Source organism: Rana temporaria, chromosome 3, assembly GCF_905171775.1.
Source record: "Rana temporaria chromosome 3, aRanTem1.1, whole genome shotgun sequence".
NCBI lineage: Eukaryota > Metazoa > Chordata > Amphibia > Anura > Ranidae > Rana > Rana temporaria.
Window position 1 is genome coordinate 422,016,141 of NC_053491.1, and position 22,520 is coordinate 422,038,660.

The 22,520-nt window shown below is 42.8% G+C and overlaps 1 protein-coding gene across 1 annotated transcript in view; it reads right to left on the minus strand.

Moving 5' to 3' along the window:
* Positions 1 to 22,520, minus strand: part of BIN3 (bridging integrator 3) — a 55,939-nt gene that overhangs the window by 11,962 nt on the left and 21,457 nt on the right. The window contains exons 2-5 of the mRNA XM_040346167.1: positions 8,778 to 8,823; positions 1,816 to 1,856; positions 1,038 to 1,099; positions 316 to 452 (exon numbers count right to left, since the gene is read on the minus strand). Of these exons, the coding sequence (XP_040202101.1) occupies positions 316 to 452; positions 1,038 to 1,099; positions 1,816 to 1,856; positions 8,778 to 8,823 (286 nt within the window). The remainder of the gene's footprint in view (positions 1 to 315; positions 453 to 1,037; positions 1,100 to 1,815; positions 1,857 to 8,777; positions 8,824 to 22,520) is intronic.

Sequence of the window (22,520 nt, forward strand, 5' to 3'; positions counted from 1 at the left end):
TAATCGAAACAATAATCGGTCAACTAATCGATTATGAAAATGATCGTTAGTTGCAGCCCTACATGTGACCTCTGATCGCCAACAAGGGTTTTGCCACAAAGCACCAAGTCATGTTTTGTGAAGAGGTCAAATACTTATTTTGCTCATTAAAATGCAAATCAATTTATAACTTTCTGAAATGCGATTTTCTAGATATTTTTGTTAAAAAAATAAACCTATCATTAAAATTATAGACTGATCATTTCTTTGCCAGTGGGCAAACATACAAAATCAGCAGGGGATCAAATATACATACATAGCTAATGTCACAAATACCTTTTCCTGATTAAATGCATCCATACGTTTCATTGCTGTGTCCAGTGCGGTCACCATTCCTAGAAAATCTGCATCTGGTTCACACAAGGGGTTCCCTAATAGGTCGGAGGAGATCCTGACAGCCGACTTGGACATGGCTGGTAAGGAAAGAAATACATTAATATGAAACTACCCATGAATAGAGTACTTAAGTTTTAGAGGAAACCAGTGCTGAGAGAAAATGTTGAGACTGCCACTGCACTCCTCTTAATCTGAAAATGCTACTTGTCTGGCTGCTAATCCAACAGGGATTAATAAAGTCGCAGTCACTGAACAAGTACTTTAGACTTCACTAAATGCATTCTTGCTCAAGGTCAGACACTGAAAAAAAGCACCAAGGGGGAGATGACACGTTTCACACTAACAGTGCTTACTCATAGCCATGATTAAGTACTGTTAGTGTGAAACGCGTCAGCTCTTTTGTCCTGTGTTCTGCTGTGGCTTGTATTTTTTTATACAAATTCCAAGAATAAAGGCTAATTTTTGGAGTGAGGCTGTCCAGCATTTTCTCTCATTCAAAGAGATCAACTTGCAAGTCAACTTCCCTTCTGAATGGTCTCGCAAGTTTCTCAAAATGATGCGAAAAGCAGGCTGCATTTTCCTATTGAAGCCCATAGGACCAGGCATATAAAAGTTATTAGTGGATGGGAGCTAAACAAAAGGAACAGGAAAGATACCGATACCTAAATCAGCCTCTATGCTTTTCTTCATGTCTTTTTGCAGCTTTTTGGTCTGGTCTTCTAGCCTATGAGATACAGAAGGAAAAATAATGGTTAACATGTTATAGTGTCGCGTGTGTAAGATTTGTGGGGGAGGAAAGCATTGATGGTATATACAATAAAACAATACAATGCATCAGATAAGATAAACACCTGTAATAACTTTCATGATATAATTGAAACAGGACAGTGGCAACGCCAAAAGGTGCTGCACATGTGATTAACTATGACACCAACCATTTGACAGCATGACACTTCAGCTAAGAGCACAAGTGACTGACAGTCATCCTTCACTTCATGCCTTGTATGTAACCATTTTGGGAAGCAGCATAGGTGTGCGCAGCCTGTTGCATTAGGGGGTGCACCTGAAAGCTCAAAAACATGGTATCGATCTCTCACTATGTTCATTTAGAAAAGGTAGGGGCTGGTAAAGGACATTACCCCTTCCCCCACTCATCCTAAAATATCATCTATATGTGCCCACTGCAGTAGCCAATAAGAGAGGAGGGAAGCCAGCCATGCTGTGGGAGGGGACACCGAGCAGCAGGGGGAATCTACACTGCAGGGAGTGATTATGGTGTGCCTGGGCACACCTGGCACACCCTGTGCGCACGCCTATGGGAAGCAGTTAAATTGATGTGTTTAATTCCGTTTTTACACAAAAGAGGATAAATCACAATAAGGATCTTTATCGTCTTGGTCTTTGAATTGAGCCAATGACCGGTATAAATAGGCAACTTACTGTTGGAGCTTGCCATATTCCCGTTCAAAGTCCCTTTCTACCTGAAACCAGAGAAGAAACATTAATGTCCAATTACAATTATGTCCAATTAAAGTGACACTTCCAACAGTACAACACCCATTTTCATCACAAAACATCAGGTTATTTACATAAAAAATTTACCCAAACATCTATATTCAATTTTTTGGCAAGCTTTATAAAATCACTTGCCAGACTCTAAGGCAGTGGTTCTCAACCTTTCTAGTGCCGTGACCCCTTGATAAAATTTCCCAAGTTGTGGGGACCCCTAACAGTAAAATTATTTTCCTAGCGTGGGTTGTGAGCACCCAAGGCAAGACAAGTGATTTGCGCCCTTAATCCACAGACATTTAGTGCTCCCTGAGTCCCTTCCACTCGAACAGTAAAAAAAAAAAAAAACCTTATGGTACATTTTGGGATGCACCACTCTCTCGTCTCCTTTCTTTCCCTTTTATCGCTCTCCATAATAACTTCTTGTTTTTTTTCCCCCATCCCTCTCTCTAGCCATCTTTTTTGTTCTTCCTCTTATTCTTTCTCTCCCTTTTTCTTTGCCCCCCCCCCTCCTCTTTTTCTCTCCATTCCATGTATTCTCTATTTTTTATTCTTTCTCTTACTCCTTGGTGGGGGGTGTGGGGGGGAAAGGGATGAGTGGCTGTGCTGGCGGGAAGTTGGGATGAGTGGCAGTACTGGGAGGGATGGGATGGGATCAGTAGCAGATCTGGGGGAGTTCTGATCAGCCAACTTAGGTGCTCTTGATGAAGGTCATCTGCTGATCTGAGAACTGTACTGGGGACTTTTAATGGTAACTCTAATCACAGGTAATGTTACTCACTGTGTCTCCGGCTTCACTGCGTCTCCAGCTCTGTAGTGTCTCGCAGCAGTGACACCTATGCCTGTAAGATCATGCCTCTGAAAAAGCCATAGTGTGCATGGACACATTGGCCAACATGGAGGGGAGTTTCCAGGAAGAAAAAATGAAAGCTCAAAAGAGCTCAAAGCCTGTAGGAGCCGCTTCTTTGAGATGCAGTGTGCCCTTAAGACATCTACAGCTTTCTTTCTGGGGGGCCTTAGAAAGCTCTTGTGATCCTGGCATGAAGACACCATACATGTCAACAGCAAAGAAAACACCAGACCCTATATGCTTGAGGTTTAACCACTTGACCTTCGGGAAGATTTCCATGACCAGTCAATTTTTTTGTGATTCTGCACTGCGTTATTTTAACGGACCATTGCGCTGGGCGTGCAACGCTGTACCCAAATAAAATGTATCTAAACCACTAATAGAGCTTTCTTTTGATGGTATTTGATCACCTGTGTGGTTTTGATTCAACAAAAAAAATACTAACAATTTTGAAAATTATAAATAATATTTTTTTTTACTTTCGGCTATAAAACATATCAAATAAAAAAATAAAAATAAAAAAACATTTCTTCATAAATGTAGGCAAATTTGTAATCTGCTACATATTTTTGGCAAAGCAGATTTGGGATTGGTTTGTGTAAATGTTATAACGTTTGCAAACTATGGGATCATTTTATTTGTTTTTATTTATTTTTTACCAGTAATGGCGGTAATCAGCAATTTATAGCAAGACTGCGATATTGAGGCAGATATTCTGACACCAACACTTTTTGGGCACCAATGACACCAATACAGTGATCAGTGCCAAAAATATACACGGTAACTGTACTAATGACACTGGCTGGGACGGGGGTTAACATCAGCGGCGCTCAAAAAGTTAACTGTGTGCCTAACCAGTGTTTTACTATGCTGTGCGAGGTGCTTTTACTAGGGGGAAGAGATGGCATTTATTCCCTGCTTTGCAGGGACACAAACTACATCCCTTACCTCCTGTCAGAACAGCAAACTGCCTTGTTTACATGAGCAGATCGCAGTTCTGTGTCTCAGCCCGACGATCGGTGGGGGCTGGAGGACATAAATGACCCTGCACCCGTCGACTGACTTCCGCTGTTTGTAATTACAGTGGAAGTGAGCCACCACCGGCGGGCATATGCACTCCTTACCTGGAGGTGTTGGATCACACACACACACTATGTATGTATGTATGTATGTATGTATGTATGTATGTATGTATGTATGTATGTATGTATGTATGTATGTATGTATGTATGTATGTATGTATGTATGTATGTATATATATATATATATATATATATATATATATATATATATATATATATATATATATATATATATATATATATGAGCTGTCGCTCTGTAGAAGTAAAACTACTATAGGGCAGACTTAAGGTTAAATAAGACACATGCCACCTACTCCTTGGCACCTAACCTGGCACACTTGAATCTAGTAGAATGAATTTGAAGTGATTCTTAAGGCTTTGTATACTTATTGCAAATTAGAATCGAACTGTGGTATGTTATATTTTGAGATGTGCATGCAATTGAAATGAGAGATATATATATATCGCTCTATAGTAATCTCTATCTATATAGTTTAAAATAAAATATAGAATTTAAATTTGAAGTGATGATAAATGTAGGGGTGTGCTTTTTTCAAAATGCAAATCCACAATTTTGTTAAAAAACAGAAAGTGTTTTATTGAACAACTAATGAAAACAGCAGGTTGACAATTATTAACATTGCATGACAATACAATCCACACTTATAGTTCCAAGAGGTAGAATCCAGACTTGGGTTATACTGTACACCATTATAAAAAATAAAAAATGCATATCTTTACAACATTAGAACACAACAATCTATGTGCTTACCTAATACAGATAGTGAAGGGATCGGTAAAGGATATGTTGCGCTCTAGCAACAAGCATCGCAATTTTGTTCATTTAGACCAGGGGTGTCAAACAATTTTATCGTGGGCCGCATGAGCATTATAATTGCCCTCAAAAGGGCCGGTTGTATCTGTAAGATTAGATGTGCAGCGCATCCCCTCCCCATATCTTAGATGTCAACAGCCACCCCACCATGAGAAGTTGAGTCCCCCACTCTCCCTTACATCACAGTGCACCCCCCTTACCTTATGCTGCTGCTGGGAAGAAGCTGGATGCATTGTTTGAAAGCAAAAATTAAGGGTCTAGAGGAGGACCAGAGGAGGGCTGGAGCTCTCCTGCAGCTGCAGGAGAAGTGCGAGGGCCATATGAATTGGCCTGGAGGGCCGGATTCGGCCCGCAGGCCTTGTGCTTGACACCTCCGATTTAGATCATGAAAAGTAACACTGTTCATGTGTCATTTGTTCAGGTATATCACCTTTCTCTGTAGGGACTAAATGATTCAATATCTAATGTTTGCATGTTCAACCAGTTTGGAAAAAATCAACAGTTTCCATGAGATGGACTTTTTTTCACATTGTACGGTAGCAGGTTGGCGCTTTCGCGTAAATCGCTGTAGCTGGGAGCGTGCCCGTGGGTCAAATGTTCATCGGCGACCCGCGATCTCTTAGTACAGAGGCAGAATGGGTATCTGCCTTTGTAAACAAGGATCCCCATTCTGACAGATGACATGACAGAGATCTACTGTTCCCAGTCTTCAGAAACAGTGATCTCGGTCATGTCCCAGGAAGCCCATCCCCCCTACAGTTAGAACACACCCAGGGAACACAGCTAACCCCTTGATCGCCCCCTGGTTAACCCCTTCCCTACCAGTGTCATTTTTACATTGATCAATACATTTTTATAGCACTGATCAATGTAATAAGGTCACTGGCCCCCAAAAAGTGTCATTTGGGGTCAGATTTGTCTGCGGCAATGTCGCAGTTCTGCAAAAAATAAAATAAAAAAATAGCCGATTACTACTAAAAACAAATCAAAATAAAAGTCCCTAAATCTATCCCATAGTTTGCAGACGCGATACGTTTTGCACAAACCAATCAAAATATGCCTTTTGTGATAAAAATAAATAAATAATGTAGAAGAATATATATCGGCCTAAACTGATGAATCATTTTTTTTATTTTTTTATTTTTTTTTATGGGATATGTATTATAGCAAAAACATTTTTTTTTCCCCAAAATTGTCTGTATTCTTTTGTTTATAGCGCAAAAAAAAAACAAAAAAAAAAAAAACGCAGAGGTGATCGAATACCACCAAAAGAAAGCTCGAATTGTGGGAAAATAAAGGACGTCCATATTGTTTGGATACAACATCGCACAACCGCGCAATTGTTAGTTAAAGTGACGGCAGCGCCGTATCACAAAAAAATGCCTGGTCATTAAGGGGGAAAATCCTTCCGGGGCTGAAGTGGTTAAAGTTCATCTTTTAATGTAGTAAATTCCATAATAAAGTCTGTCAACCCTGAGACAATTATGTATTGTATTGACATCTTTACAATAGAAATCCTGCGTGTGTTTTAGCAAGGAAGTTGCAGAATATCCATTTTCCATGACTGCGCCCTTCCCCTGGTCCCTGACACTCGGGCTGTGGAAAGCAGAACATTGCAATGACAGGTACGAATGAAGTCGCTTTTAGAAAAGCAGCCTAATCTGTGTGTCCATGATGTCATAGCTGCTCCCACCCACTCTTTGTAAAACAAGGTGGAATTTATGCTAATCCTGTGGGTGCAGAGGTACACAGTCACACACAATGCGGGCTTTGTAAAATATTGGAGCAAGATCCCAAAACACACATCATCAGCTTCCCACACTATATAGCGGAGAGTAGGCATGCAGCTCACACAGCAAAACGCGGTCTGAGGAACCAACAGGCAGCAGTTGCTTATTGAACAGACACACAAACACATGTATGAAAAATAAGTCCCAGTAGATTAGGAATTCAAGGGTTGCTTGCAATAAATGAGTAGCAGGAGGCCGAAAACAAGTTCAAAAGTGAGAAAACAAAATGTGATAATCTATACAGGCTCGTTTACACTGGTGTCACCCTCTGAAGAGTGATCCGAGGTGGATCACTTTTCAGAGGGAGTCTGACAGACCATGAGGAGGCATAATGTGACCTCCTCGTCACCATCTAACCCCTAAAAACCCACCGAAACCACATGCACTGCGCATTGTTACACGTAGATAAAGTGCAGCCCCATTTAGTTGAAAAGGAGATTATTTTTGCTGCGTACAATGGAAAACATTGCAGCCATGTAATGTGTACATCATTGTCTGCTGCTTTTGCAACTTGAAGAGTAACTACAGTTTTTTTGTGACTAAATAATTCATTAATGAATGTGCTTTTTTATATGGGGTGTGTATGGGTGTTACAGGGGTGCCTTAAAAATATGTTTTAATTATTTTCTCTTTTTTTTTTTTATTGCAATCACACGCTCTTAAGGAGGGGGGGGGGGGTGCTGGTACACACTTTGACAGCCCCATTGGGTGGTCTTGGAGCCCATCAGATTTTATCGGAAAGTACAGCACTGGGCCCTAAAGCCGGTAACCAATCTCACAGCTGCAGCATCAGCCATGAGCTTGATTTAACCACTTGTCTGCCATGCTGTTTATAAATGCACCTTGGTAGACAAGATGTTGTGACATGAAATATGAAGAAAACATATCCCTCAATAGTGTGTACTTGTCCCAATTAAGAGCACCAAGTGTCATTTTCCTGACACCAAGAAAAAGGTGACAGGGAAGGGATCTCTAGCTGATTGACAGCCTCAACTCTGTGCCTGTGTGAAGGGGGGGGGGGGGGTTCCCTTTCCTCCAATCAGCTTAAAAAATTCTAGCCTTTGAACAGGTGTAAAGAGAGGGCTGCAGATAAACAGGTAAAAAACTTATGTAGGAGGATTTGTTTAATCTCTGTATATCACGGAATCCAGTGATTTCACTGGATAAGAGTTTACAACCACTTTAACATTTTCACTGCCAGAGCTGTTTTTGCACACGTTTTAAAAAATACTTTTCAACCTGAAGATTACACAAAACCCCCAAACATTATAAATATTACTGAAAGCAGACACCCTGGAGCAGTGGTCATCAACCCTGCCCTACAGGGCCCACCAACAGGCCAGGTTTGCAAGATAACTGAAATACATCACAGGTGATATCATTTGCTGCTCAGTGATTGCAGTATTCTAATCTGCATCTCCCCAAGGTAATACATAAAACCTGGCCTGTTAGTGGGCCATCTAGGGCAGGGTTGATGACCACTGCCCTAGAGCAGTGATGGGGGACCTTGGTGCCCCAGATGTTTTGGAACTACATTTCCCATGATGCTCATGCACAGTGTAGTAGAACATCATGGGAAATGTAGTTCCAAAACATCTGGGGTGCCAAGGTCCCCCATCACTGCCCTAGAGAATAAAAAATTGTGGTAGTTCCAATTTTTTTTGTCTCACATCTTTACCGCAAAGGTCTAGGAGAACACAAAATTCCTGTAAAAGACACAGTGAAGTGAATTTTAGGGCAAACAAAGGCAATAAACTACCCAAATGTTTGGCAAAATATAGATACCAAAACATGTCCAACCTTAAATTTGTGTGCGCCCGTGAAATGGCGACAAACTTCAGTACCCTATATTTTCTATAAGCGACACTTCAAAAGCGTCAGTTTACTGTTACAGAGGAGGTCTTGTGTTGGAATTATTGCTCTTCCTCTGGCGTGCATGGCGATATGTAATGTGTGTATCACAAGCAACGATTTCATGCGTAGGTGCCCCCGACGCATGTGCGGATATGTGGGGGCGGGGGGGTGATTCGGAGTGAGATTTGGTTATGTTGTTTCTGTGCTGCCCACTGTTCTCCTTGCTGGAGGCTTTGACATGAGGAAGCAAAGCCCTGCCTCTACCAAGATGCCCACCTCCAAACAGGGACACAGTACAGAATAAGACATGGTAAGTCAGTAATTATGAAACAATCAGATGCAGGGAGAACCCAAGCGATAATTAGGACTAGCCTTTTGCTCTCTGCATGCCTTGTTTTAAATACAGCTTCAGTGAACTAGTGTGGACCTGTGGCTGCAATGAATGGAGTTCTTCTTCAATCTTAGACCATTTTGTTACTTACTGTTTTCGGGACAATCTGCTTTTTTGGACCGGCTTTAAACGGATTCCTAGAAAAAAAAAAAAAAAAAAAAATAAAACCATTTGGGTCCATACATGTATCCAGAAGAAAGAACATGCAATGCAAAACCAAAACTGAGCAAAATAAATCTTTAATAACTACTGTAAAGCTGTTCTACCAATTGGGTTACATTTATTCGCCGGAAAAGCCTTTGAGCTCCTCTCTGATTTAGTTTCCCTTTGTTAACGTTACATGCCATCCCCTTGTCCACCATGAGTACTGGCCAATAAATCAGTCTCGTGGAACAGCTAGACTAATGCAGGACTAAGGTTCCATTCACACCTGAGCGTTTTGTCGCCTGAAGCGCAACGCTCAAAAACGCTAGAGGGGAAAAAATACATTATTCCCTATGGAGATGGTTCACATCTCCACTCCAAAACGCCTGACGCTCAAACAAGTTCCGGACCCTTTGACACGCGAATCGGGCGGTTTGGGCGTTTGAGCGTTTATTTCCCATAGAAAGTAATGGAAACACTCGATTCAAGCGACTAGCGCGACAACGAGCGTTTACTACGGGCGTTTTGTCGCTTTAATCAATAGAACATTTCACCCAGGCAGAAGATAAATAAAATCTACCAACATAGCAACAAGTAATGAAAAGATGATCATTTTTCCTATTGGCTAAAATAAAAAAAGTCGAAGTACAAAAATGTCGGACGATGCTGTATGCAAACGCGCAAATAAGCATGAATACGTGCGACAAAACGCCGTAAAAAACTACCGAACGACCTACACTCAGGTGTGAATGCAGCCTAAAAGTTGGCCATTGGCTGCTGGAATTGTGTCCGATTTTTGCTGAATCGACCAAAATTTAAGCAGCGAGTTTACCCTGTTGGCACCACACCATAATAAATTAAGTGTATACTCACTGTGCTATAATCCCTTTGCATTATACACACAGGCACACATTTTCATACTTTTGGCTCTGAAGGCCACCAGAATAAATCTAAATCCAAATGAAATTGAAGTGCAGACTTTCAGCTTTAATTCAAGGGGTTGAACATAAATATCAAGTACAAATTTTTTACACTCCCCCCCCCCCCCCATTTGCAGGGGCTAAAATGTAATTGGACAAATGAATATAATCATAAATAAAAAGGTTCATATTTATTTTGTTGAGAAGCCTTTACCGGCAATGACTGCCTTAGGTCTGGAACTTATGGACATTACCAAAGTCTGGGTTTCCTCCCTTCTTATGCTTTGCCAGGCTCTAACGGCAGCCGTCTTCAGTTGTTCTTTGTGGGTCTTTCTGCCCTTAGTTTTGCCTTCAGCAAGTGAAATGCATGCTCAAGTGGGTTGAAATCAGGTGATTGACTTGGCCATTGCAGAATATTCCACTTATTTTCCTTCAAAAGCTCCTGGGTTGCTTTTGCAGTGTGTTTTGGTTCATTGTCCATCTGTACTGTGAAGCGCCATCCAATCAACTTTGCTACATTTGTCTGAATCTGGGCTAACAGTATATCTCTAAACACTGTAGAATTCATCTGACTGCTTATGTCTTATCAATAAACACCAATGACCCAGTGCCACTGGAAGCCATGCATGCCCATGCCATTACACTGCCTCCACCATGTTTTATAGATGATGTTGTGGGATTTGGATCATGAGCTGTTCCAAGCCTCCTCCACACTTTTTTCTTCCCGTCATTCTGGTAAAGATTAATCTTAGTTTCATCCGTCCAAAGAATGCTTTTCCAGAACTGGTCTGGCTTTTTAAGTCTAATCTGGGTTTTCTATTCTTCAAGCTTATGAAAGGTTTGTACCTTGTGGTGAACCCTCTGTATTTGCACTTGTAAAGTCTTCTCTTGATTGTAGACTTTGTCAATGATATGCCCACCTCATGGAGTGTCCTTCACTTGTCTGGATGTTGTAAATGGTTTTCTCTTTACCATAGAGAGGATCTTGCGATCATCTACCGCTGTTCTCTTCTGTGGACATCCAGGCCTTTTTATGTTGCTGTGCTCACCAGTGCGTTCTTCTTTCCTCAGCATGTACCAAACTGTTGATTTGGCCACTCCTAATGTTACTGCCATCTCTCTGAAGGAGTGGTTTCATTTTTTAAGCCTTATAATGGCCTGTTTCACCTCCTTTAAACGCATTCAAATTTAGCATTATTGCTCTCACTCTCTCATACATGTCACTGGAAGTTCAACATGGCACCTTATGGCACAAAACTCTGAGGATCTGAAAAAACAAATTGTTGCTCTACATAAACAACCTAGGCTATAAGAAGATTGGCAAGACCCTGAAACTGAGCTGCAGCATTGTGGCCAAGAACATACAGGGGTAGATCAGGACAGGTTCCACTCAGAACAGGCTTGGCCATGGTCAACCAAAGAAGTTGAGTGCAAATGCTCAACATCATATCCAGAGGTTGTCTTTGGAAAATAGACGTATGAATGCTGTCAGCAGTGCTGTAGGGGTTGAAGGGTTGGAGAGTCAGAGTCAGTGCTCAGACCATACACCGCACACTGCATCAAATTGGTCTGCATGGCTGTCATCCCAGAAGGAAGCCTCTTCTAAGCACGATGCACAAGAAAGTCCACAGTTTGCTGAAGACTAAGGACACGCATTACTGGAATCATCTCCTGTGGTCTGATGAGACCAAGATAAACGTATTTGGTTCAGATGGTGTCAAGCGTGTGAGGTGGCAACCAGGTGAGGAGTACAAAGACAAGTGTGTCTTGCCTATAGTCAAGCATGGTGGTGGGAGTGTCATGATCTGGGGCTGCACGAGTGCTGCTGGCACTGGGGAGGTACAGTTCTTGTGGGAACCATGAATACCAACACGCACTGTGACATACTGAAGCAGAGCATGATCCCCTCCCGTCGGAGACTGGGCCGCAGGGCAGTATTCCAACATAACGACCCCACACACACCTCCAAGATGACCACTGCCTTGCTAATCAAGCTGAGGGTAAAGGTGATGGACTGGCCAAGCATGTCACCACACCTAAACCCTATCGAGCATCTGTGGGGCATCCTCAAATCAAAGGTGGAGGAGCGCAAGAACTCCAACATCTACCAGCTCTGTGATGTCATCATGGAGGAGTGGAAGAGGACTCCAGTGGCAACCTGTGAAGCTCTGGTATACTCCATGCCTAAGTGGGTTAAGGCAGTGCTGGAAAATAATGGTAACCCCACACAAAATATTGACACTTTTGGCCCAATTTGTACATTTTCACTTAGGGGTGTACTCACTTTTGTTGCCAGCGGTTTAGACATTAATTGCTGTGTGTTGAGTTATTTTGAGGGGACACCAAATTTACACTGTAATACAAGATGTACACTCACTACTTTACATGGTAGCAAAGTGTAATTTCTTCAGTATTGTCACATGACAAGATATAATAAAATATTTCCAAAAATGCGTGTGTGTGTGTAATATTTATTCACGGGCACACTGTAAATTAACATACACGCGCACACTGGTCTCGGCTTTCCTAGAGTAAAAAATAAATAAATAAAAAAAAGGTATACACAGAGTGGAAAAGCTGAGTGATAAAGAATTCAAAGAGGAAGATAAATATAAGAACAGACTGATAAGCTATAATTAAACCACGCTTCTCTTTTTTTTGTTTGGACTGTACATTTCAAGTGGAACAGATCAGACTGGGTTTCCTTTAGCTCATATTTGCGTATCAACTTATTTACATAGGAAGCTGGAAAGATGTATACACATATACATAGCAATTGACAGTCATAGAACAGTTGGGGAATTCTACAACGAGCTCCTGAAAGTGAAACTAAAAAAAGATACAATCACAACCATTAAATTAGATTCATGGTAGAGGCATATACTTAGGTAGGTCATTATAAATCAGGGGTCTCAAATCCCTCTAAACCAGGGGTCCTCAAACTACGGCCCGCGGAGGACTTTTAACCGGCCCACTCCACCCTGACAAGCAACGCCGTTACACGGCAGGTTGTAACACAGCGATCCCGCTGTGTCACGGAGATCACAGTGTTAACAGTTCTGGCGCTATGATAAATGTCCCGCCCTCCTCCTCCTAGACTAGTTTGTGTGATAGAGCCAGTGTTCTGTCTATCACACGAGCTGGTCTAGGAGGAGGAGGGTGGGACATTTATCATAGCCCGCCAGAACTGTTACCAACACTGTGAGCTTCGTGACAGCAGGACCGTGACACAGCGGGACCGTGACAGCAGTTTGGCACAGTAAGGAGTAAGGCTGTGAGGGGCTTACGATGGTGAGGTGAGGGCTTGCGATGGTGAGGGGGGATGATGATGATGAAATGATGATGTAATGATGATGATGGTGGTGGGGGGGCTGATGATGATGGGGGGGGGGGCTAATGATGATGGTGAGGGGGGCTGATGATGAAATGATGATGTAATGATGATGATGATGGTGGGGGGGGGGCTTTCAATTAGGGGCTTACAATGGTGAGGGGGGGGGAGGGTTGCAATGAGGGGCTAATGATGGTGAGGGGGGGTTGCAATGAGGGGCTGATGATGTAATGATGATGGGGGGCTTGCAATGATCTTGATTGGCTTGCAATTAATGATTGTGAGGGGGGGGCTTGCAATGAGGGGCTTACAATGATGATGGCGAGGGGGGCTTGCAATTAGGGGATGATGATGATGGTGAGGTGGGGGGGCTTGCAATGATCATGATATGTTTGCAATTAATGTTCGTGAGGGGGGGCTTGCAATGAGGGGCTTATAATGATGAAGGGGGAGGGTTGCAATGATCGTGAGGGGCTTGAAATGGTGGTGAGGGGGGCTTGCAATGATGGCGTGTTCTTCATTTTAAATATTGTATTTGTTCCTATTTTGTTTTTTCACTTCAAAATAACATATGTGCAGTGTGCATAGGAAATTGTTCATATATTTTTTTTTTTATAGTCCGGCCCTCTAACGGTCTGAGGGACAGTGAACCGGCCCCCTGTTTAAAAAGTTTGAGGACCCCTGCTCTAAACAAAAAGGGCCAGTTTACTGTCCTTCAGACGGGCTGGTGTTCTATCGAGAAATGCCTCCCGTTGAAAAATTCCCCCGATGAGCCTGCGAATGTGCAGTAATAAACGTCACTCCAGCCAATATGTTGATCAGCTGGCGTGACGTAAACGCAGCGCATGCGCGGATCGTCCAAGTCATTTTTGGACTGAACGGGCAGTATTCAAAGTTATGCAAACAGCGGAGGGAGACCGTACTTGTCAGATTGTGCCTCGCTGTTGCAGGGCAGGTTCTTCGTGTGCTGAAGAGTGGGTTTTGTCTGTGTTGCAGGACGGGTTCATTGAACGGTGGGTTTCTAAGGGTGGGTTGCAACACATACAAAACCCACCCCGCAACAGTGAGGCTCAATCTGACAACTACATTCCCCTGCTGTTTGCATAACGTTGGCTAATGCCTCCGATGCTCTGCACATGCACTGTTGACGTCACGCCAGCTGATCATCATATCAGCTGGAGTTCCGTTTGTTACTACGCATGTGCAGACCCATCTGGGGCATTTTTAGACGGAGGGCATTTCTCAATAGAACACCAGACTGTAGCCAGTGTTGACAGAAATTGTCCTGGCATCAGTTGGAGTAAACAATGCACCATCTTTGATATTAGGGGGAGGGATAGTGCGCCATTTTTGGGGTCAGCGGTAGGAATTATGCCCCATTATTGGTGTTAGCACAAGGAATAGTGCCCCAATGGCTGGATAAAGGCAAGCAAAGGCCTGCAGTTTGGAGACCACCGTTATAAAAGAATGGAACTGGAAGCTGCAATGACTAGACCAGTTTCTTTCAATCCACAACCAGCACAAATCTAAACAAATTATAAGGGCTCATTTACACAAACTTCTATCTCTGAAGAGGGATCTGTGGCAGATCACTTTTTAGAAGACATTTGAAAGGAGACGAGGTGACCACATCTACCTCAATGGAGTATTTGTGTAGGTCCTTTGACAAGCACACTGGCCACATCTCTAAAATCTATAATGTACCGACTTCCAAGTCAGTAAAATGGTTATATATGAAGAAGAGGGAACAAGAAACAGCTATGTGGTCCAAAATGTTACAGTGTGCATCAAAATCATACATAAATCATTCATCAAAGCCAACTATAAAAAAAAAAAAAAAAAAAGTATGGATTAGATTGTAGATGGTTCCAGCAAGAATTGCCGCGTATGTCAAAATGACCCCTTTCTCTTGTTTGAGGGTTTCGGGATGGAAGGCACAGTATTATATATATGGTGGTCCTGCACCAAAGTGAAACGCTTATGGATCCGTATCTACAACTTCATTTATTCACTTAAATGAATCTACTCAAATCATTGGTAAAAAAACAAGTTGTCACGGATCAAGGTAAATGAATGCCTTTCGGCAATTCTAGAAGACAAACGAGCTAGGGTTGACAAGATCTGGGAACCCAGGATTAAATACTTGTCTGAGCCCTTGTGAGCTTGGCAAGCTCATACTATGATGTGCACTCTCTTTGGTATTCTATCCTCTTTTCTTTCTATTCTTTTCCCCCACTTTTCCTTGGCTTACACCTTTCCTTATACTCTCTCTGCAGCGCCAGGGAGATGGATGTGATAAAATCTATAACGAGTAGAACATTAAAGGGAAGGCTATAATACGTGGTCGGTATTTCTAGACCACACTGATCCCATGATAAATGGGACAGAGGATACTGGTGTCAGTTATGTCACCATGGTTTTCCCCCTCCTTCCTCATATGGGGTGTGGTGGAGCGACGGGGGAAACCATTAGATACTTATTACCTCTGGGTTGGTTGTAGAAATGTTGTTTTGCTGTGCAATTCTTTTTTTCCCCCCTATTCCTGATATGGAGTAACGAACTGTAACAGAGGTGCAGGTCATAAGATGTTAAAAGGATTCTTCCCAAAGTGTTGACTTTACTGCGATACAGATATACGGTACGTTGTTCAACCTCTTAACTTTCGAATTCAGGGGTCAGCAACCCCCGTCACGTGTGCCGGATATGGTACGCAGCTGTGTTTATGATGGCACGCAAGCCAAGTATTGCTTTCTGCCACGGCATGCAATCCCTTCCTCCACCATTGATTCCTGGTTAAGCTGCGCCCATTGGCTTTGCCCGAGTCCCGGGATAGCAGCGCGCGCACAATTGCCAGTACCAACCCCTACCACCCAGCGATTCCCGGCACAGCAGCGTGTGTGCAGTTGCCGGGCATGCGCAGTTGATGGTTCCAATTCCCGGAGTCTTGCCGAAAAAGTTCCCCCGGCGGATAAGGACCCCTTGTACTGCGCCCTGTGAAACTGCCGGTATAAAAGCTGTTAAACCTATGTGCAATTCCCTCACCACCCTTATACTGATCTCTATCGAGCACTGTGCCCAAGAGCAGCAGCTCTCTGCTCTCTCATCCTTTCACATGAAGGACATGGCAAGAGTGTCACCATAGCAAGTGGTTTGCTTTGAATGCATCCAGTGGAGGTGGGGGGGGGGGGGGTCAGAAGCGCCGGCAGGACACCCCAGTAGAGGATTGGGGCTGCTCTGTGTTAAAGTATGACGTGTGTTATTAAATTCCCCTTTTCAGATAAATGCTTTACAAAAAGAATAAAAAAACTGCCCATTGTAAGCACCTCTGTAAAATATGTTGTCCTTGTTACAGAATGTTGAAAAACAGCAGATTTACTGACAGGTTTACCAGATGAAAAAACAGGGGGGAAAAAAGTATAAAAAGAAGAAAACGAATGCAGACAAGTGGTAAAAGCAGTAGTCACAGGAATCAGTCTGCCATGCACATTGTGCTAGGTGACCTGGGGCTCTCCGGCCCTGTGATAGTACCAACCCCCAGCATGACATTACAGTTGCTGCCACAGCTTGCTGGGACTTGTTGTTCCAACATCAGCTACAGTACTGCAGGTTGCCTTCCTCCCTGAAGGAGCTACAAGTGGCCCAAAAACTTCCGATCACTTATTCCTGGCTTCCTCTCCCCCTCTTTCCGCCTGTGCCCACAGCTCAGGCAATTATGGGCAGGTAATCACAGGCTGCGGCCTGGACTCCTTCCTGTTTATTGTTATAGCACAGGAGGACACAGCACCACGTCACTCACGGGAAATTCAAAATACAAACTCATAAATACTGTGTTACTCTTCTATAAGGAGGATCTTAGATATTCACCCTTTACACCCCAGTGGGAGAATAAAACATGACTCCATTAACCCTTTACTGACTGGAGAGCATGCTTGCTACGTCGCTGAAAAGTCCAATCGGGAGTCAAAAATAGACTAGAAAGTCATGAAGCCTCCTAATCACAAACATCTGGATGGACCTTTACGTGTTCCTCATGAGTGTTCAGATTGTTTACGGACTCGTTAGTCATTATTACATAAGTTGTAAGGATTGCCTCAGCAACCACACAACTTATAATTAAGGTCTCCACTCAACTTTAAAGAGGAAGTACATGCAAACTAAAAAGACAATATAACAACGCAAAAGAATTACAGAAATCACTAGATATTTAATGCCTTCACCAACTTGTCCGAGGATGGAAGAACAACTATTATTTCACTATTGAGCTGGTTAGGTACAGTGCGTTGAAAAAGTATTCATACCCCTTGAAATGTTCCACATTTTGCCATGTTACAACCAAAAAAAATGTATGTGATAGACCAACACAAAGTGGCACATAATCGTGAAGTGAAAGAAAAATGATAAATGGTTTTTCAAAATTTTTACAAATAAATATCTGAAAAAAGCGTGGTGTGCATTTTTATTCAGCCCCCCTTTACTTTGATACCCCAACTAAAATCTAGTGGAACCAATTGCCTTCAGAAGGCACCTAATTAGTAAATAGAGTCCACCTGTATGTAATTTAATCTCAGTATAAAAATACAGCCATTCTGTGAAGCCCTAAGAGCCCACTCACACAGGGGCGGCACGACTTTGGGGGCGACTCGGCAAAGCGACATGAAGACGACATCAGAGGCGACTTGCAAAATGACTTCTGTATAGAAGTCAATGCAAGTCGCCCCGAGTCGCCCCCATAGTCGTATAAGAACCTTTTTCTTAGTCGGAGCGACTTGCGTCGCTCCTATTAGAATGGTTCTATTGAACAGAACGAGATGCGACTTTTCAGGCGGCTGTCACCCCTGACGAGTCGCCCCTGTGTGAATGGGCTCTTAGAGGTTTGTTAGGGAAACTTAGTGCATAAACAGCATCATGAAAGCCAAGGAACACACCAGACAGGTCAAGGATAAAAGTTGAGAAGTTTAAAAGTTTAAACGCAGAGTTAGGTTATATCAAAATCTCCCAAGCTGTACACATCTCACAGAGCACTGTTCAATCCATCATCTGCAAATGGAAAGAGTATGGCACAACTGCAACCTACCAAGACATGGCCGTCCAGCTAAAACGACAGGTCTGCCAAGGAGAGCATTAATCAGAGAAGCAGCCAAAAGGCCCATTGTTCTCTAGAGGAGCTGCAGAGATCCACAGCTCAGGTGGGAGAATCTGTCCACAGGACAACTCAAATCTGGCCTTTATGGAAGAGTGGCAAGAAGAAAGCTATTGTTGAAAGAAAGCCATAAGTCTCATTTGCAGTTTGTGAGAAGCCATGTGGGGGACACAGCAAACATGTGAAAGAAGGTGCTCTGGTCGGATAATACCAAAAAGGTATCACAGCTCAGAAAAAAAACCTGACAGAAAATGTGACTCTTCCCTAACTCCATCCAAGACATAAAAGTAAAACCCACTAGTACAGGCGCCCAGCCTTTTTACCGGCAAGTACGAATGCTGACACTTCCGGTCAAATACTTGCCGATAGAGAGTACCGATACCTTTGTGGTGCAATTTGAGCTTATACAAAATGAATGGGCTCAAACCGCACGGCAAAGAATCGCATTTGATTTGAACAGCAATTCCTGTCCGAATCGCATGCAGTTTCCCACACCGCTCCTGTGTAAACCCAAGCTGAAGTCGCCATGACAAGCCTGAGTTCACATAGGAGCGGTGGAGGAAACCACATGCAATTCAGACTGGAATTGCACTACATTCCTTCCTGTTCAAATCATATGCAATTCTTTGCACTGCGATTTGAGCCCATTCGTTTTGTAGGGGCTCAAATCGCAATGGGAAAGGTATCAGTTTCAGGTATTCATAGCTCTCAACTGTGCCTAAATTTCGAAGGGACTGTCCCTGATTTGGAGCAATGTCCCTCTTCGCCCCCGATTTGTTCCTCGTTTTGGTCCGATCTATAAAAGTTGTATATAAAATGCACTTTTTATCTTTCAAAAAGTGCTTCCCGTGCTAAACCTTTTCATCCAAATTTCTAAATTGCTGCATTTGTAAATTTTAAAAGCCAATAAAAAGGAAAAGACGTGGGTAAAAAAAAGTCCTTGTGGATTTAATTAAAGCGGGAGTTCACCCGAATTTTTTTTTTTAACATTAGATTGAGGCTCATTTTGTCAAGGGGAATCCGGTGTTTTTTTTTTTTAAATCAAAAGCGGAGTACTTACCGTTTTAGAGAGCGATCTTCTCAGCCGCTTCAGGGTATGGTCTTCGGGACTGGGCGTTCCTATTTGATTGACAGTCTTCCGACAGGCTTCCGACGGTCGCATACATCGCGTCACGAGTAGCCGAAAGAAGCCGAACGTCGGTGCGGCTCTATACGGCGCCTGCGCACCGACGTTCTGGCTACTTTCGGAAAATCGTGACGCGATGTATGCGACCGTCGGGACTCGGAAGCCTGTCAATCAAATAGGAAAGCCCAGTCCCGCAGCCCATACCCGGAAGCAGCGGAGAAGATCGCTCTCTAAAACGGTAAGTAGTGCTTCGATTTAAAAAAAAACTACCCGATTCCCCTAGACAAAATGAGCATCAATCTAATGTTAAAAATTTACTTTTCAAGTGAACCTCCACTTTAACTTTTTTGGGTTATTTCTCCTTTAAAAAGGGGGCGTGTCCTATGCCTACATACATTTGCAAGTAGGTGTCCCTCGTTACCATCTCAAAATATTGGGAAGTACAGTGATGAAAATAAGTATTTGAACACCCTGCTATTTTGCAAGTTCTCCCACTTGGAAATCATGGAGGGGTCTGAAATTGTTATCGTAGGTGCATGTCCACTGTGAGAGACATAATCTAAAAAAAAAAAAAAATCCAGAAATCACAATGTATGATTTTTTTAACTATTTATTTGTATGATACAGCTGCAAATAAGTATTTGAACACCTGAGAAAATCAATGTTAATATTTGGTACAGTAGCCTTTGTTTGCAATTACAGAGGTCAAACGTTTCTTGTAGTTTTTCACCAGGTTTGCACACACTGGAGGAGGGATTTTGGCCCACTCCTCCACACAGATCTTCTCTAGATCAGTCAGGTTTCTGGGCTGTCGCTGAGAAACACGGAGTTTGAGCTCCCTCCAAAGATTCTCTATTGGGTTTAGGTCTGGAGACTGGCTAGGCCACGCCAGAACCTTGATATGCTTCTTACAGAGCCACTCCTTGGTTATCCTGGCTGTGTGCTTCGGGTCATTGTCATGTTGGAAGACCCAGCCTCGACCCATCTTCAAAGCTCTAACTGAGGGAAGGAGGTTGTTGCCCAAAATCTCGCAATACATGGCCCCGGTCATCCTCTCCTTAATACAGTGCAGTCGCCCTGTCCCATGTGTAGAAAAACACCCCCAAAGCATGATGCTACCACCCCCATGCTTCACAGTAGGGATGGTGTTCTTGGGATGGTACTCATCATTCTTCTTCCTCCAAACACGGTTAGTGGAATTATGACCAAAAAGTTCTATTTTGGTCTCATCTGACCACATGACTTTCTCCCATGACTCCTCTGGATAATCCAAATGGTCATTGGCAAACTTAAGACGGGCCTTGACATGTGCTGGTTTAAGCAGCGGAACCTTCCGTGCCATGCATGATTTCAAACCATGACGTCTTAGTGTATTACCAACAGTAACCTTGGAAACGGTGGTCCCAGCTCTTTTCAGGTCATTGACCAGCTCCTCCCGTGTAGTCCTGGGCCGATTTCTCACCTTTCTTAGGATCATTGAGACCCCACGAGGTGAGATTTTGCATGGAGCCCCAAGTCTGAGGGAGATTGACAGTCATGTTTAGCTTCTTCCATTTTCTAATGATTGCTCCAACAGTGGACCTTTTTTCACCAAGCTGCTTGGCAATTTCCCCGTAGCCCTTTCCAGCCTTGTGGAGGTGTACAATTTTGTCTCTAGTGTCTTTGGACAGCTCTTTGGTCTTGGCCATGTTAGTAGTTGGATTCTTACTGATTGTATGGGGTGGACAGGTGTCTTTATGCAGCTAATGACCTCAAACAGGTGCATCTAATTTAGGATAATAAATGGAGTGGAGGTGGACATTTAAGGCTGGGTTCACACTACTACACTACTTTCATCCTACTTTGCTCTGCTACATTGGTCCTACATTTATCCTACATTGGTCCTACATCCATCCTACTTTCATGAACAGGATACTACTTTGGTCCGACTTCAATGATATTCAATGGGCCTGAAGTAGGATTAATGTAGGACCAAAAGTAGTACAGGGAGCATTTTCAAAGTCGGACCGACTTGTGTAGGACGCTACAAGACGCTCTCATAGGGAAACATTGAACACAGAGCAAAGTAGGATGAAAGTAGTGTAGTAGTGTGAACCCAGCCTGAAAGGCAGACTAACAGGTCTTTGAGGGTCAGAATTCTAGCTGATAGACAGGTGTTCAAATACTTATTTGCAGCTGTATCATACAAATAAATAGTTAAAAAATCATAAATTGTGATTTCTGGGAAAAAAAATTTTGATTATGTCTATCACAGTGGACATGCACCTACGATGACAATTTCAGACCCCTCCATGATTTCCAAGTGGGAGAACTTGCAAAATAGCAGGGTGTTCAAATACTTATTTTCCTTACTGTATGTGTATTGGGGCATTTGCACCTAAGTGCTGGGGAAGGCGAAACAGCAGCTATATCGATCTTTCACTTGGATGTTAGAAGTTGTAAAACATTACTGCACTTGTAAATACAGCTGGATAAAAAACAAAAATTGGAATTTAGTGACTCACAGATTTTTCTCTGTATTGTGCTCCAAGTGATGACTGAAAACCGCTTCGCCATCATGATCTTTTATAGCAAGAGAAATTAGATTGAATAGTTGGAAACCTCCAATCATTATTTGGACATTTGGATCATAGAGATCATCCAATAGAACGCATGGAGAAAATGTATGCATTCATCAGCTAGAACATACATTGCAGAGTAACATGCTCGTCACCCAGGTCAAGGAGAGTCACATTAACTGCAAATAGACCTTCTAAAAACATTTGGGCTGCTCACCTTGGATAACAAGTGTACAGATATAGCAGACAGGAAGAAGAGTGAGAGATTCATGAAGAGAACAGGAAGAAGTGAGACTGCCAGCGAGAGACTGAGGTCTAACCACTAATGAAGAGTTTTCCCCTGGAAGTATGACACATGGGCACTATACAAGTCTCCACACCACAGGGGAAAGAGCCATCTCACACCCAGCCCACCACACCAGATTAGACCTGCTCTATTCAGAGGGGATGGCGATTGTGTTTATAGCCTAGGAAAAGTTCCTGGATATATGACTGCAAGGAAATAACCGTTACAAATTTAATTAAATTATATTAAAAAAAAGTTCCTTTTTTATCTAATAAAATAAAAACGTGTTATACTTACCTGTGCTGTGCAATGGTCTTGCACAGAGTAGC